The 15559-nt window shown below is 62.0% G+C and overlaps 1 protein-coding gene across 1 annotated transcript in view; it reads left to right on the top strand.

The window, feature by feature from the left end:
• LOC138846119 (uncharacterized) overlaps positions 1 to 15559 on the top strand; it is a 47035-nt gene that overhangs the window by 16001 nt on the left and 15475 nt on the right. The window contains exon 5 of the mRNA XM_070060884.1: positions 3140 to 3898. Within this exon, the coding sequence (XP_069916985.1) occupies positions 3140 to 3898 (759 nt within the window). The remainder of the gene's footprint in view (positions 1 to 3139; positions 3899 to 15559) is intronic.

Below are 15559 nucleotides of genomic sequence, written 5' to 3'. Positions count from 1 at the left end.
AAATCACCTTTTGTGTCTGCTCACCCAAGATGTCACCCCAACTCCTCACCTCGCCCCCCTCCCTGGAGCCTCCAAAATCACCAGAACTGATTGCTTTGGACATGGAAAGGAGACCTCACAGGTGCCTCACAGAGCTCATTATTTCTGCAGGACAAGGGAAAAATCAAAGCTTCTAGTAACCGCATAGGGGGCCATGTAGACACACGCAGGTGGCCCTGACTGAAGGAAGGCCTCTCCCTGCAGCCCCACGCCCACAGCAGGTGCAGCCTACCTGGCCCGTCGTGCACGTAACATGGCTCAGGCAGCCTGCTACTGCGTTTCTCTCCTGCAGCCGCCACCGCTGCAGCCTGCTTCACCCTGAACTTGAGATTATCCAAGGTTCTGAGCCCATTAAGGCTCTGTCTTCACAGTCAAAGCCAAGAGAGGGAGAGAGGTTATCACTCAGAACCCCCCCTCACACTGACTGGCCTGCGTCCCACCTTTGCTGTGCACAGAAGCAGATGTGCTCCTGGGTTCTTGCTCCCTCGCCACCACCAAGTTTATACCAGAGCTGGGGGAGGGGACGCCAGGTGTCCAGTCGCCCTGGAGAGTCCACAGCCTCCACTGTCAGACCTGGGGGTGTCATGGGGCAGAGGCTCCGGGGACCTCAGGCAGCAGTGAAATACTGCCATTTAGAGTTCTCTAATCTGCTGAGCAGAAATGTCCCGATTTAAATTGTGCTCACCCAGGCAGGCATGATGAATGGGCTCAGACAGTCCTGAGTTCGCTCCAGCTCCTGTTGCCGGCGGTCAAGTCCTTACTTGACTTCACAGTCTACACCCTCACCACCTCAGGACTGAGCTCAGCTGCCAGCTGGGTACCCACAGAAAGACAGACAGACTCTCACTGCCCTCTCCTCTTAACAGGTAAGGAACAGCACAGCAGAGCAAAGAGACTGTTAAGTGGGTTTGAAGTCACCTGGACCTGAGCTAGGGTCTGACCTCTCCACCTCCCAGGTGGGAGACCCTGAGCAGGTCTCCATACCTCCTGGGACTCCCAGGATGCTGGAAGGGGCTGATGGTGATGTTTAACAGAGAATGGAATAAACATCTCTCAGTGTGTGTCACACACAGTCTCCAGCAAAAGCAAAAAAAATAAAAAATAAAATAAAAAAATAAAAAAAATTGCTGCTCACTCCACCAATGGTTGCTGAGTGTTTGCAATGTGCAAGGCCCTATTTTTGACCCCAAAAATGACTCTGAAAGGGGGACCAGAGAGGTGTGCTTCTCCCAGGCAGCTGTGGCTGCTCAGATCACCTGTGCTGGTCGGTGTGGAGCCACGGGATGGTGACGCTTGGTTCCTGGTCCAGGGATCTCTTTCTGACTCCAGTTGCTCTTGAGAGTAGAGAGATTAGGGCAGGTGCCATCGGCTCTGATGAATGGTGACTTCTGTTCCATCAGAGTTAGGTGAGGATTGCTTGCTTAGAGCACCGTCCCCCATCCATGTGCCCCCCCCCATCTAAACAAAACCGGCAGAAGCTACTGCTCCCACTGCCACCTGCGGGTCAGATGCACTCAACTCATTCTCATTGGCTCCCCCCACTGCAGCACGAGGAAGGGGGTGTTCTGAATGGGGGAGCTGGCTCAGGACTGTGGTTCTGACACGTTCCATGAGACCCCAGGTCCACAGAGGTGCCCTGGGGGCTCTGAGCATCGGCACAAATGGACCTCAGTCCTCCGAGTTCCCACTCAACTGCAGCAGTGCCAGCTCTTACCTCCAGGGCTAACTGGTGGGAGATCCGGTCTATTTATGGTGGGCTTCCACAGAAAATTTCATTTGAAATGAGGATTTGCTCCTCAAAGAAAAGCAAAGGTTGCGATTCATCTTTTTTCACAGCTTCTGAGCACAGAACATAGCCATGGTCTCTGTAGGCATTAGGGACAGAGGTGGGCAGCACTGCTCTGAGCCAGGAGGAGCCCCAGCACACCTCCTGCCCCATGCAGACACACGTCGGCACCTGCTGTGCGCAGAGCCCTGGACCGAGCTACAGGTGGCTAAAAATGAAAATGGCAACAATCCTTGTTTGCTGAGACCTCAGAAGGCAGAGCAGGGCCCACGACTGCTCCTGCACGCAGCTGGTCTGGTCCTGGGGCTGTATGGCCTTGTGCTGTTTGTGCCCCTCTGTTTATGGGCTCCATCCTCCACCGCTCAATCAGACTGAGAACCACTCCTCACCCAGCAAGCGCTAAGTGGTAAGCACCTACCACACACGCCAGGCATGGCAAAGGCTCCCAACCTCGTGGGAGAGAGGGCATGGATGCCTGCGTGGGGTAACTGATCTCCTTTGGGAACCGCGAGCCAGCAAAATGCCACAAAGGCAGTGCCATTTAAGCTTCATCTTGCAGGGAGGAAAGCAGCTCCCCGTAGACTTCTGTCGACTTCCCTTAGGTTCCGTCCAGCTTCCCAGAGGCCGAGGTCGCCAGAACAGGCAGGGGCGAGGGAATGGAACAGCGAGCGCGGCTCCGAGGCCTCCTGGATCTGAGAAGAGTGACCTGCACTGGCTCCCAGGGAGAGGGCCTATGTCCAGGCTGGGATGGGTCCAGCAGCCAGCCAAGGCAATGCAGGGAAGCCAGAGGGCTTGGGACAGACTGGCAATGAAAGGGAGGGGAGGGAGCAGGCAGAGGGAGAGGCAAAAAGTGCTGATGATCTGGGAGAGAGAGGGGGAAACAGCCAAGGCCCAGAGGCTTAGGATCTCACAGGGCTGGACAGCAGGGTACCCCACCACTGGCACTGTGATGTGCAGATCCCATGCTCTCCCCAAATGAGAGTGACGGCTGACGCCTCCCTTCTCTCTCAACCCCAAAGTCTGGGTCCCCACAGCGTGTGCTATGGCAGCTGGGGCAGCTGGAGCCACCCGGTTCCGGGAAGGGGTGGCTGAGGCCTGGCTGGGCCCGCGAGGTCTGGCAGCTATGACCCAAACCTGGGGCTCACGGAAGCCTGACCTCAGCACTCGCCCCTCACCCAGGCATGTACCGTCAGGATCAGGTAGAGGCACAGGTATGAATAAGGGCAAAGGACGTATCCGCGCGCGCGCACACACACACGCACACAAGCACCGCTCCGCACACGAAAGGGCCCCCCGGGGGGCCGCCCGCCTAAGCCGAGCTTGGGGAGAGGCGGCTGGGGACGCGGCTTCCTCCGGGGGAAGCCACCCTCCGCTTCCTCTGCTCGAACGCTGTGAATGAACCCTGGGAGAGGAAGAGAGCGCGCGCGAGCACGGGGAAGGGAGAGGAGCGGGGCGCCGGGCAGGGGCCCAGGCGCGAGGGGCGGTGCCGAGAGGAGCGGGGCGCGGGCCCGGAGCGCGGCGGCGGCGGCGGCGGCGGCGGAGGCGCGGAGGGCGCGGGCGGAGGCGCGGGCCGAGCCGGGAGGGCGGGCCGAGAGGGAGGAGCCCCCGGCCGCCGCCGCCAGCCCGCCCGGCGGCCCGCGCAGCCCGCACTCGCCGCCGCGCCTCGGAGTTTGAGCCCCGGCGCGGCCGGAGCGCAGGCACACGCCCGGGGCGCGGGGTCGGAGCGCTCAGCGCGGCGCCGCCCCCCGACCCTCGGCCCCCCGGCCCCGGCGCCCCCGGAGCGGCGCGCGGAGGGAGGAGGGCGCGGCGGGCCGGGCCGGCGGGCGGCGGACTATGAGGCGCCCACCATGGTGCGATGCGACCGCGGGCTGCAGATGCTGCTGACCACGGCTGGAGCCTTCGCCGCCTTCTCACTCATGGCCATCGCCATTGGCACCAGCACCTACTACTGGCTCTACTCCAGCGCGCACATCTGCAACGGCACCAACCTGACCATGGACGACGGGCCTCCGCCCCGCCGCGCGCGCGGCGACCTCACCCACTCGGGGCTGTGGCGGGTGTGCTGCATCGAAGGTACCGGACCCCTCCCCCCGCGCGCACACACCGCACACACGCGCGCACGCACGGGCACACACGCGCGCGTGCACTGCCCGGGCGTGGGCCGGGGGATGGGTGGGCGCGGCGCCGGTTCCGCGCGAGACACAAAGGACCCGGAGCGGGCTGGCGGGTCCCCTCGCGGCCGGCTGTGCACCAGCTGGGGTCCCTTCCTGCCGGGAACCTGCCCGACACACTGATCCCGCAAACTCTCTGCTCGCACGCGCACACCCCCTCGCGCACGGCCACAGTGAAACACACGGAAAACTCGCGCGCGCCCACAGCCCGAGACCCGAGCGGTCCCCAGGGGCCGTGCCAACACCCCCGGGGGAGGTGGAGGCTGGCGTGGGGGCGGGAGGAGGCTGGGGGTGGGGGGAGCGGACTACCGAGGAGGGGAGGGGGAAGAGTTGCTTGGCAACCCGTGTCTGTGCCATTGCTATGGGAACTGGCCATCCTGGGGCGGGGCCGGCCGGGGGCGGGGAGCAGCCGGGACCGCTCGGCGCGCGCTCTGGGCCCGGGCCGAGGGTGGGGGCGGCGTAACGAGCCCCTGTCCGATCCCCCTGTCCGACGCCTGCCTCCTCCTCCTGCGCGGAGTCCCCTGCCCCGCCCCTCCCTGCGCTGTGCGGAGGTGAGGGGCCCGACACTGAGTGTCTCCCCCAGGGGAGGCCGCGAGCTCGGGGTCGCGGCTCCGGGGCAGGGACCTCTGTGGGAGACAGGGGTGCGCAGGGGCCATCGCGCGCTGGGAACGGCCGGTGAGGGGCGTGGTCGCTCGGGAAGGGCGCGGCGACCCCCAGGTGCGCGAGGAGGCCCCCTAGCGGGTGTGCTGAGGGTGGAAGGTATCGGGGATGGGGGCCGCATGGGGTCTCCCCCGGGCGCTGGGAACGGCCCCCCGTCGCGGGAGGGGCTCCGACTCCGAAGCGCGCTCGGCTTGGTCGCCTCCTGGGCGCCCCCACGCCCAGCTGCGGAACTTGTGCTAACAGGTGGCTGTGCAGGGGCAGTGTGGCCCCGGACAGGTGTGGACGCCCGTGGCGGGCTTGGGTCGGGGAGCTGCGGGAGCGCTGCTTTGCTGTTTCGGGACCATCTCTGGACAGACTGTCCTGCTCCCTCGTGCCCTTCCCAGGGTGTGGACTCAGCCCTCGGCTGGACCGGTTCCCCACCCACCCCGCCCGCCTCACTGCAGTACAACCCGTGCTCCAGCGCTGGCTCCTAGAAACACACCCACGGGCGAGACTTTGTGAGGCTGGGGCTGCGTGGCGACGGGTGACGTTGAACTTGCCCCCTTTCCCCCTCAGCAGCCTTTGGCTGCCCGCCTCTGTCTCCGCCTCCATGCCCAAATGAGGCTGAGCTGCCCTTTAGCCAGGGCTAAATAGAGCCCTCAGGTAACAAAACCGTGCCATCAGCAGTTCGGGGAGAGGCAGCTGCACAAAAGGCACGGGGTCCTAGTCGCACCGGCTCTTGTCTTTGGAGAAGTGGTGTTTCCGTGTAGTGGGTCAGATTATGAACACCTACCTGCTCCTGTTGTCTGGAAAATGTGCCCATGGCACTACCTGCCACAGCACCTGAGCTCAGCACCTGCCCCCGTCTTAGGTCTCACGGGCTCCTCCGGGTCCTGCCTGCGTGGCACATGAGACACCCCACGGTCACTGCCCCCCAACGCAAGGCTCGCGTGAGGCCCCTGCCTCTTCCAGTTTCCCAGCAGAAATTGGAATGGACTCCTGGACGCTGGCAAGCCCAGCTTGCACGGACAGACTCGAATGCCTCCTTTATTAATTCCTCATCCTAATTAGGATTGATGCTGCACTAAGCATCTTGCCAGCTGCCTGGAGCCGTTTGCACTCGCTGCTCATCAAGAGAGCCCCGAGCCGATGTGGGCAGCTGGCTGTGCTGGCACAAGGAGCCATCTGGGGGACTCGCTGAAGGAATTAGGCAGGCTCCATGGTGTGCCAAAGCTGAGGGGTCCTGAGAGCCAGCCAGGTCACAGCCAAGGGCCAGAACATCCTGCTAGGTCGCAGGGCCATGGCGAAAGTCACGGCAGTCCCTTGGCCTGGGTGGGTGCTGTGGGGACAGCCAGCGCGTCTCAGGAACACGCATGGTCGGGGCCGACAGCTCACAGCCCTGGGATGCTTGCCCTGTCCGCAAGTGGTCAGCATGGAGAGCTGGACAGTACAAGAACCCCAGGCACTCCCTGGGAGCTCTAAGGGGTGGAGTTACCTTCATGTTGGCTTTTGGGTGTAAAATGCGTTATTTCCACCTGATAAAGCTCTGGGTGCAGGGGTGGGACTCTGAGGGTTTGCTGGCAGCTTGCACGCAGGGAGTCTGTTTCCTGGTTGTTTCCCATAACTGATGCTGCTGGGCCAGCAGAGCCCAGCCCTCTCTGTGTACTTACAGTGTCTGTGCCGTCTGGAAGGGCTGTGTGTGGTAGACGGCTGCTCCCTGGCTCACCAGGGCTGACCTCATCCCTGCCTCGTCCACAGCTTCTCCCAGCAGGCCTGTGCACCTTCGAAGCTGCTGTCTTCACCCCCATCCCCAGATGAGGGAGTGAAGGTCAGAGGGGTGGGAGGACTAGCCAGAGGCTCACAGGTAGGAAGCAGCTGGACCGGATTTGAGCCTTTCTCTTGACAACACTCGTCCCACTGCGTCCAGCTGCCCTTTCCCAAACAGCTTCTGGGTTGCCATTAAAAACAGAACCAAGTGCTTGGCTCCCCCGGTGGAGCCTGGTCGAATGCTGGACTGGCAGCAACTTGAAGGCATTTAAAAGTGGGCATGTACACCTGCCACTCGAATTGCATAACACACTTCTCCCTCTCTCTCCCTGTGTGTGTGTGTGTGTGTGTGTGTGTGTGTGTATTTGAAAGGCAAAGAGGGAGGGAGGGAGAAAGAGAAGGAGGGAGAGAAATTTCTACCCACTGGTTCACTCCCCAAATGGCTAAGACAGCCAGGCCAAAGCCAGGAGCCAGGATTTCCATGCAGGCCTCCCACGTGGGTGGCAGGAGCCCAGGATCTGAGTCATCACTCGCTGCCTCCCAGGCTGCACACAGCAGGACGCTGGGACTGGAAGCAGAGTCAGGACTCTACCCCAGGCCCTCCAAGCTGGCTTCTCTTCTGATGTTAGAGTCTGCCTCTGCCTCTGTTTCTCTCCTCCTCCAGGGGCTAAGCCGTCCCCACGGCAGCCAGGCATCTGCTCCCGGCAACCTCAGCTTGTCCTTTGTACTGTTGGTGACACCCAGCTGGGGACAGAGGAAGGGGGATGTGTTTTCCCCTTGCAGTGCACCTGGGAGCTGGGAGCTGGGCGCGTGTAGGGTGTGAACCGTCACTGTGGAGCCCGTTCTCCACGTCAGGGCAGAAGACCTCGCACGCCGAGGCCCCCGCACCCACCTGCACTCCCTGTGCTACCGCAGCCAAGGCCTGCGTGGGACCCAGGCCCAGGCTCAGAGCCCACGGTCTGGGCGACTCCAGCTGCGGCCCCTCCCCTCCCGTATCGCCATCAGCATGGCAAGGAGGCAGCGCTGTTAACATTGCCGTGACCCCTGCGCCAGCTCCTTGCTGGGCTCTAGTGGGGGAAGGTGCACAGAAGCTTCTGGAACTTTGCCCAGTAATGTCCACCTTCCTCACCTGGGCGACATCCTTCCCGCCAGGGAACCCAGCCTTTACTCACACTGTGGCACACAGAGAAAGCGAATCGTGGCACTGTACCCTGGCGGACAGGAGGGAGGGGACAGCCATGGATGTGCCCCTCCTGTCCCCCCCCCCCCCCCCCACCGTGGTCTGGCTGCCTCCAGGTGCCCACAGGTAGGGGGCGCCTCACTGTTCCAGCACACCTGGAGTTCTCCAATGGTAGAGCAGCTGAGGAGCTAGGCCTTGAACCATGCTGCAGGCACAGGACTGTTCTGAGAGGCTTCATCCAAACCACGGCCTCTCTCTGCCGCTCCAGACCAGGCCTGAGGCTGGGCACTTCTTTTAGGTGTGTCTGCCTTCCTCTTGCCATGACTGCCAGTGGGGCTCAGGTGGGTGACAGCAGCCGCACCCCGCCCACTGTGCCGGTGCCACCAGCCAAGTCCCCTCCCGCTCAGGCCCTGTGCTGTTGGTAACACAGCCATAGTTGGAGAAGACCTCCAGGCTTCTCTGCTCCCCTCTGCTCTTCATGCCTTTCTCTCTCCTCGAAAGGAAACATCAGCCCCTTTTACCTGGAGCCAGGCGATTTAATGAGGAGAGGCTGGGGGTCCTGGTGGGCCCCAGGCTGGGGTCTGCCTTCATGGGTCCACCACGAAGCTGGCTTTGGAGGAGCCTCACGTGTCAGGGGCTTCAGGAAAACCAGCAGGGCTTCATGATAAATCCACAGTGCAAGGCTCCGTGGACAGCCTGTGGTCAAGACGCACAGAGTAGCTTGGGGGTCTCAGAGAGGGGGACAGCCCAGCCAAAGGGGAGCAGCGGTGTCATGGGAAGAGGACCCAGCGGGCCCTGTCTGCTCACCCGCTCTGCAACATCCCTCCCACCGCTGCCTTCCTGTCGAGCTGCCCAGGCTTCCAGGGTGGACCCCTGTGACCCCAGAGGAACAGGTTTTCTGGGCTGCAGGAGCCCTGGGGTTAGAGCCTAGCGTTCCTCTTCCTTGTTCCTGTTGAGGCCCACGGGCCGTTAAGCCACCTGCCTGCCTGCGTGGCTGCCTTCAGCACACGCTCCCTGAGCGCTGGTCAGGGCCAGACCCGCAGGCTGCGGTCCCCGCTGTAGACGAGGCGGACGGGGGCCTGCGCTCCTGGAATAGCACCCGTGAGGTGATGGCACCGGCCAGGGCCGGTTTGTGGGAAGAAGAAAGCAAAGCGGGGCGTGGGCGGGGAAGGCTGCGGGGGCTGCCGTGTTTCAGCCAAACTCTGAGCCGTGGAAAGGACTGGGACAAGGCCTTCCAGGAGCAGGGAGAGGCCGGGAGGAGCCTGGGGAGGGTGGAGGCGGTCGGGGTGGGACTGTGGCTCCCAGGCTTGGGGATTCGAGTGCCGCTCGATTTTATCCAGGATCGTGGCTGGGGAGGGCATGCTGAAGGCGTCTGGTGCTTGCTTTTAGATCTCTGGCTCCTTGTGGAGGGGGGAGGGGCCAGAAGGCAGGGAGAAGGCTGAGAGCGGAGGAGGAGGAGGGAGTGAGAGGATGAAAGGGTGACCCCCAGACTGGAAGCCAGAGCTGGCCGGGCTGCGTCACTGAATCCCTGTGGGGACAGAGAGAAGAAGGTGCACTTATGGGCACATCCAAGGGTTTGCCTCTAGGGTTCTCCAGACTTTGACATTCTGCAGGCAGAGGTAGTTCCAGAAGGTTCCGCAGAGCACAGCCCAGGGGCCCCGCCGTCACTCACAGCTGCCCCTGGGGTTCTGGGTCAGTTGTCAACTGCCCCGCACCACAGGGCAGGCATTTGCGTCTTGGCCACTGCTGATGTTCGGAGTCAAGGAGTGAGCAGGGGGTGTCCTGGGTGGCCTTTGGTGTGTATCCTTTGGTAGAGCCACAGATAGTGAGAGGTCTTCCTTCCGCTGGTTCACTCTCCTAATGGCTGCAATGGCTGGAGCCAAGCCAATCCAAAGCCAGGACCCCCAGGAGCTTCTTCTGGGTCTCCCACATGGATGCAGGGGCCCAAGCACTTGGGCCATGTTCCACTGCTTTTCCAGGCCTTAGCAGAGAGCTGGATCAAGAGAGGAGCAGCCGGGACTTGAACCGGAGCCCAGATGGGATGCCTGCGCCACTGGCAGAGGCTTAGCCTGCTACGCCACAGCACCGGCCAGAAGGGGAGTATTTCATAAAGGAAGCCCAGCTCCTCTGGATAGAGAGCTCTGGAAGGAATGTCACCTGTCTCTCCTGGTTCCGAGGATTGTCACTGTTGCAAAGGCAGTGGGGTGGGGGGAGGTGAAAGAGGCCAAGTCCGGGGGCAGAACACCTTGAATTCAAATCCCGGGCTCGCCAGGCAGCTGTGCAGCTTTGGGTAAGTGAGTTAACCCCTCTGAGTTGTTTCCATGTCTGGAAAATGGGTCAATGAGGCAGCAGATGGAAAGTGTTCAGCACACACATGTAGCACAGATGCTCCCTAGAGTGCTTGTCAGATCCCTCTTGGTGGGGCCCTGGCCCCTGCGTTCCGGGAGGCTCCTGGGTGCAGGTGTGCAATGAGTGGACGGATGAGGGGCTTGGCTGCCGTCTCACAGCACGCAGTGAGGACCCTCCTGGTGCAGCTCCAGGGGTGTTGCAAAGCGCACAGCCTCGCTCCTCCCTGTCCCCGGGCCTCGGGCCTCTGCTGGCTGCAGACATCACAGAGTGTGACCTCTCGCTTCGCCACGTCTGGCCCTGGCCCTCTCTCTCCTGCTGCCCCTACTTCCCTGGCTCGCGGCTGAGCCAGGGGCCGAGGTCCAGAGCCGCTGGGAGCCGCGGGGCTGGGGTCTGGAGGATGGAGGGGGGGGGTGCGCTGGGGTTGGAAGAGTCCTCTGACTACTTTTGCTGTCCTGAAACAACAGGACCCTCCATCCCCATCTCCAAGCGCTGCGCAGGTTTCTCTCCACCCTGCAAGCCGGCCCAGCCCCAGCTTGGGCCGCTCAAGCAGTTCTGCGGCCAGCCACAGAGTGCATCCCTGGTAAGGGTCCTGGCCGCCTCTCTGAACCCTGGGTCCCCCACTGTAAAACGGAGGCCTTGTGGCATCAGCAGTCCCCCCTCCAGGTGTTGTATGAGAAAACACTTGCAAAGTGGATGGCAGCTGCACCTGGACCCTGCAGAGGTGCAAAAGGCAGCGTTGCTTCTGCCAATCCCCCGTGTTCTGAACCCTGGAGGTCTTCCTGGAAGAAACTGCCCCAAGTTGGCAGCCAAGCCGAGCCAGGCCTCAGGTCGGCTCTGGGCCTGGAGGAAGCGGGGCCCCCGTGAGACCCACGGTGCCGCTTCCTCACCTGGCAGAGGCAGAGACAGGCACAGCCGCCCTGCAGCCTTCCAGGAGTTGTATGCTCCCGATGCGGGGCTCTCAAGTAGGGATTGAAATCGGCCTTGCCCCAGGAAAGTGCATAGGCCGCCCCCAGGCTGTGTCCTCAGAGGCTGAGGGTGAGCTGGAGACCACCCAGGAGCCACAGGGGCAGGAGCCCACGGCGTGGTCCCCAGTGACAGAAAGACAGCACGTGCTGGGGGGCGGTCCACCCATTCACCCAGCAACGCTGGTCTAGCGCCTGCCAAGGGCCTGAGGCTGGACTCGGAGCCTGCAGTGCAGGGGACGAGGCCTGGGGTAGGGGGCGGGCCGGGTGTGGAGTCCATGGACACAGGAGTCAGAGGCCCGCCTCTGCCAATCACCGGGTGAACAGTGCTGTCTGCCCCTCCTCTCCCAGAGCCTGGGTTTGCTAGGCTGTCATCCTGCTGCCCCCTCCCTCCGTGGTTCTCTTTCCTCCCCGCCTCCCTCTTCTCCTGTACCCCCCGCCCCCCACCCCAATGATGCAGGTGCGAGGGTGTCTGGGCAAGGCCTGGGAGGGGCACACAGTGGCTGTGCTTTCTCCGAGGCACCGCCCAGGGGACAACAACTTCAGACTCACTGTCTGGAAGCGCTGTTGCCTTTGGCTTCTCTTCCCTCCGACACCTCGGCGGGGGGCGGCTGGTGGGTGGGAGCCGTGCAGGTGGGACGCGCTGTGCAGGCAGCCGGGTCTCACTGCGCTGTGAGAGCAGCCTCTGGTTCACCCAGCCGGCAGTGGCCCTGGTCCTCAGCACAGGGCTGGCGGCTTCAGAGACAGGACAAAGCCTCTCCCTTGCGACAGTCCTGTGGGGGCCTCTCCAGCCCAGGTGGCTGCGCCTGCACAGCCCGGCCTTCCCTCCACCTCCGCTGCCCCACCGCTCTCCCGACCAGGACCCCCTGCTGTCTCCACACACAGCCAGCGAGACCGTGACATATCCATCAGGGCCAGGTGCTTGGTACAGCAGTTAAGACACCGCATCCCGTGTCGGAGTGCCTGGGGTCAAGTCCTGGCTCTGCTTCCAATTCCAACTTCCTGCTAACGCGCAGCCCGGGAGGCAGCAGGTACTTGGGTTGCTGGCTTCGGCTTGTGACTTGTGAGCATCCGGGGAGTGAGCCAGTGGATGGAAGATCTCCAACTGCCTTTCAAATAAATATTTCAAATAAATAAAACTTTGAAAAGTGTATCAGCCAGATCCCATCACGCCCCAGCTCAGCATCCTTCCACGAGATCACATCCCATTCGGGGTAACGATAGACTGAGTCTCTGATGTGGCTTGGTGACGCCTCCCTGGTGACAGCTGAACCAAATCTGCGTGATGGCTGCTGGGCTGGGGGAGTCAGGACTGCATCTGGATCCTGATCTTCTCTGCTCTTGCTATGTGACCTTGGGCAGGTTCCACTGCGTCTCTGAGCCTCAGTTTTCCCATATGCAAAATGGGGACATGGTGATAGCCACCTGACCACACACACCTCACGCAGGTGTCACAAAGCCTATTCCGGTTGTGCCCGTGAAGCCCTGAGGATGACGCCCGGCACATGGTGTCGCTGTGGCAGGGAGAGCCCTCTGTCAGTTTGGGAAAGGCCAGGGTACCCAGGCAGCTGCTGCTGCTGCTGCTGCTGCTGCTGCTGCTGCTGCTGGAGACAGGAGCTGGGCCGGTCCCAGGGGGCCTGCCTGCCAAGCTTGAGAGGTGACTTGATCCTAAACGCAGCGGGCAGCCGTGGAGGTGCTCCTACGCCGAGGCTCCTCCCTTGGGGCCGATCCTGGCAGCCGGAGATCCTCCGGGAAGCTGCCGCAGTTGTCCCTGAGGGTCTGAGCTGAGGCAGGGCTGTGGGGAGCCCGGAGCTGTTGGAGAAGCAGATGCATTCCCAGGACTCGGAGGCTGGGTGGACCAGCGGGGTGTGGGGGACCAGGAAGGCGTCCAGAGCTGGGGAACCGGGTGGCAGAGCCGTTTCTCAAGACACAGAACCAAGGAGCAGTGGCCTGGCAGTGAGGGAGAGGGGTACACGGTGCTGGGGGCCTCCGTGTGGGTCCTACCGCTGGCTACAGACACCCCCACCCAGGGATGGGATGCCACACTGTGCATGTGGCCTCTGGTGCCCCGGGGATGCGTGGCACAGTGGCAGCCCCATTTTCTAATCCACAAGTCTGTCTAGGAGGCCAGGCCGAAGGCTTTTGGTTGCTGGAGGTTGTAGCTGCAATGCTGGCGCCGCCACGGGGATCCGGAAATGCCATGTCCGTGGTTCTTGGGCAAGGGGAAAGGTGAGAATTTGCCATCAGCACCCATTGAGAGAAACCCAGCCCCCAGCACCAGGGCATGTGCAGAGGGTGCCCAATGACTGGCAGTCCCCGACAGGCCTGCGGCACCTGGGAAACGCCCCGTGCTCCTGGCCATGCTCTGCCGTCGTCACCTTGAAGCCCTCCGTCATTGCTGAATGAGAGGCCCGTGTTTTGCACGTGGCGCTGCAGTGTGTAGCTGATGGGGGTGGGGGGTGCAGATCCTGAGAAGCCTTTGGTCAGAAGGATGGGGCAGGGATGGCACTGGGAGGAGTGGGGGTGGGGGCAGAGGTGGGCGGGGACACCAGATGTCACCCCTCCTTTTCTCCAGCAGTCACCCCCACTGCTACACCTGCAGGGCCGGGGGCTGCCGTGGGGAGCGGTGTTTTTGAAAACCATCGCCAGCGAGCAGTGGTAGGAGCCTGCTGGGCGCAGCCAGGCCTTGCTGGGATGTGCCTGCTGGTCTAGAACTGTGGCAGGTGGGGTGGGAGCATCAGAGCAGAGCACATCTGGCTTGGGGGGGCTCCTCCCCGTACCCCAAGGAGACACATCCCGTGTGGTTGGCAGCAGGGGTCTGTGGGAAATGCCCATAGGGTTTATTGTGATTGCCGCCTGGGGCAGGCGGCAGGGTTTGAGCCCAGGCCCTGCCTCCCCCTGGCGCTGGGGTCATCGCTGGTTGTGGCTCAGTCGGTTTCTCTGCAGAGTGGGGGTGTGCAGACCTGCCAGCGGGAATCCGCCAAGATAGGCCGGGCTTGCAGCTGGAATGGGACGTGCCCCCTGCCTGATCCTCATTCCCGTCTGCTAACATAGAGACTGCGCTGCACGCAAGGACAGGAAAGGGGGCGCCCGGAGCCAGAGCAAAGCGCTGTTTGTCTCTCGCTTCCCACGCCCCCCTCTTCACCCCTCGCCCATGCCTCCAGCCGCGGGCAGGGAACAGAACACGGGAGCCCCTCAAGACCCGCTGAGGACACCCAGGCTGCCTTCCAGGGGCCGGGCCATGCAGCCAAGGCCGTGTCACCTTCTCATCACTTCCATACGGTGGTGGGGGAGGCCGGCCCGTGAGTGCTTCCGGCCCCCCGCTCTGCAAAGCCCCGCTAACAAGTGCGCATTGACGGCCCGGCCCCCAGGCGAGCTCGCTGTCCCCGGCTCACATCTGAGCTCTGGCCCGAGACACTTTCTCGCTCCAGCAGTTTGGCATGTCATACAAAGGGGCTCCGATCTCTCCTGATATCCAGCTCCTCTTGCATGAAAAATGGCTTTAGTTGTCTTTCTGCCCACGGATCTCTGCGTGTGAGTCAAGGCCAGATGCGTGGTGGGCACAGAGTCCCCGTGTGCCTCACCGTTCCGAGGGGCTCCCTGCTTGTACCTGGGTGGCCACTTGTAGCCTGTGGGCCCGAGCTTCAGCCCTGGGGAGCTGCCCGCTGGCCTCCAGGCTGTCCGTTCCCCTGGCATGGGTCAGCTCCCGTCCCGTGCAGTGTTTGCTGTGTGCCCAGGGTCTCTCTCTGGATGCCGCTGTGCCCATCACGCACCTTGTGGCCAGCCTGCCCGGCTCACGGTGGGAGATCCCCTGAGACCCCCATCGGCCTGTGCTCTCCTGCTGTCTGCCTTGCCTTTCTGACGCCTTCTGCCCTCTGCATTCCAGGCTGCCCTACCGAAACCACAGGGACCCGCTCTGCTTCCTGTTGGGTGCAGTCTTTTGAAAGTTCTGAAGGCATTTCCTAGATGAAAATGCGTTATTCGAAGTCTGAGATTATTAGGAGGGTTATTAAACATGGGCAGAATTCTATTACATCGCAAATTGAGGGAGTCAAAAGCCCACAGATGTGGAACCTTGAAAGATCTCACAGGAAATAGATGTGACCGTGGCGATGGCTGCTTTGCTGTGCCGGCGGAGAGGGGAAAGAGTGGAAAGAAAAAGCCACCAAAATGTTAAACGTGGTGGCCTGGTGACCTAGGAGCGCTTTATTCTGTCTCCTGAATTTTTCAAGTTTTCTATTATCTCGAGAAAAATATATATAATCAACCTGAGATTCATATACCAGGAGCACGGGGCCAGTCTCCAGACACAGGAATGGTGTGCATGGTCAGGGCTCTGATTCTTAAACACGGCTGGCACCACGCCCAAGACTCCTTGCCTGCATTTATTCCAGGCTGCCCTGTCTTATAACCCAATTGATTCCTGGATCAAAGCCTTTGAGAGCCATCCAGCACTGAATCGTTATTTCCTGTAAGTACAGTGGACACATTAGGCTTCCATCCCTAGAAATCCATCTCCTACAATAAAAATGCCCACCCTGACCACAAAAGTCAGCCCAAAGCAAATAAGCCCCAGGTGAACGCTCTCGCAGCCGCCCATCACCACGTAAAGCAGAGAACCGCACAGGACACCTGTGTCGCCAGGCGTCCCAGAGGGAGACGCCCT

The sequence above is a fragment of the Oryctolagus cuniculus genome, chromosome 1 (genome assembly GCF_964237555.1).
Source record: "Oryctolagus cuniculus chromosome 1, mOryCun1.1, whole genome shotgun sequence".
In the NCBI taxonomy this organism is placed as follows: Eukaryota; Metazoa; Chordata; class Mammalia; order Lagomorpha; family Leporidae; genus Oryctolagus; species Oryctolagus cuniculus.
Note: the sequence above shows the minus strand (reverse complement) of the source record. Positions and strands in the feature narration are given on the sequence as shown.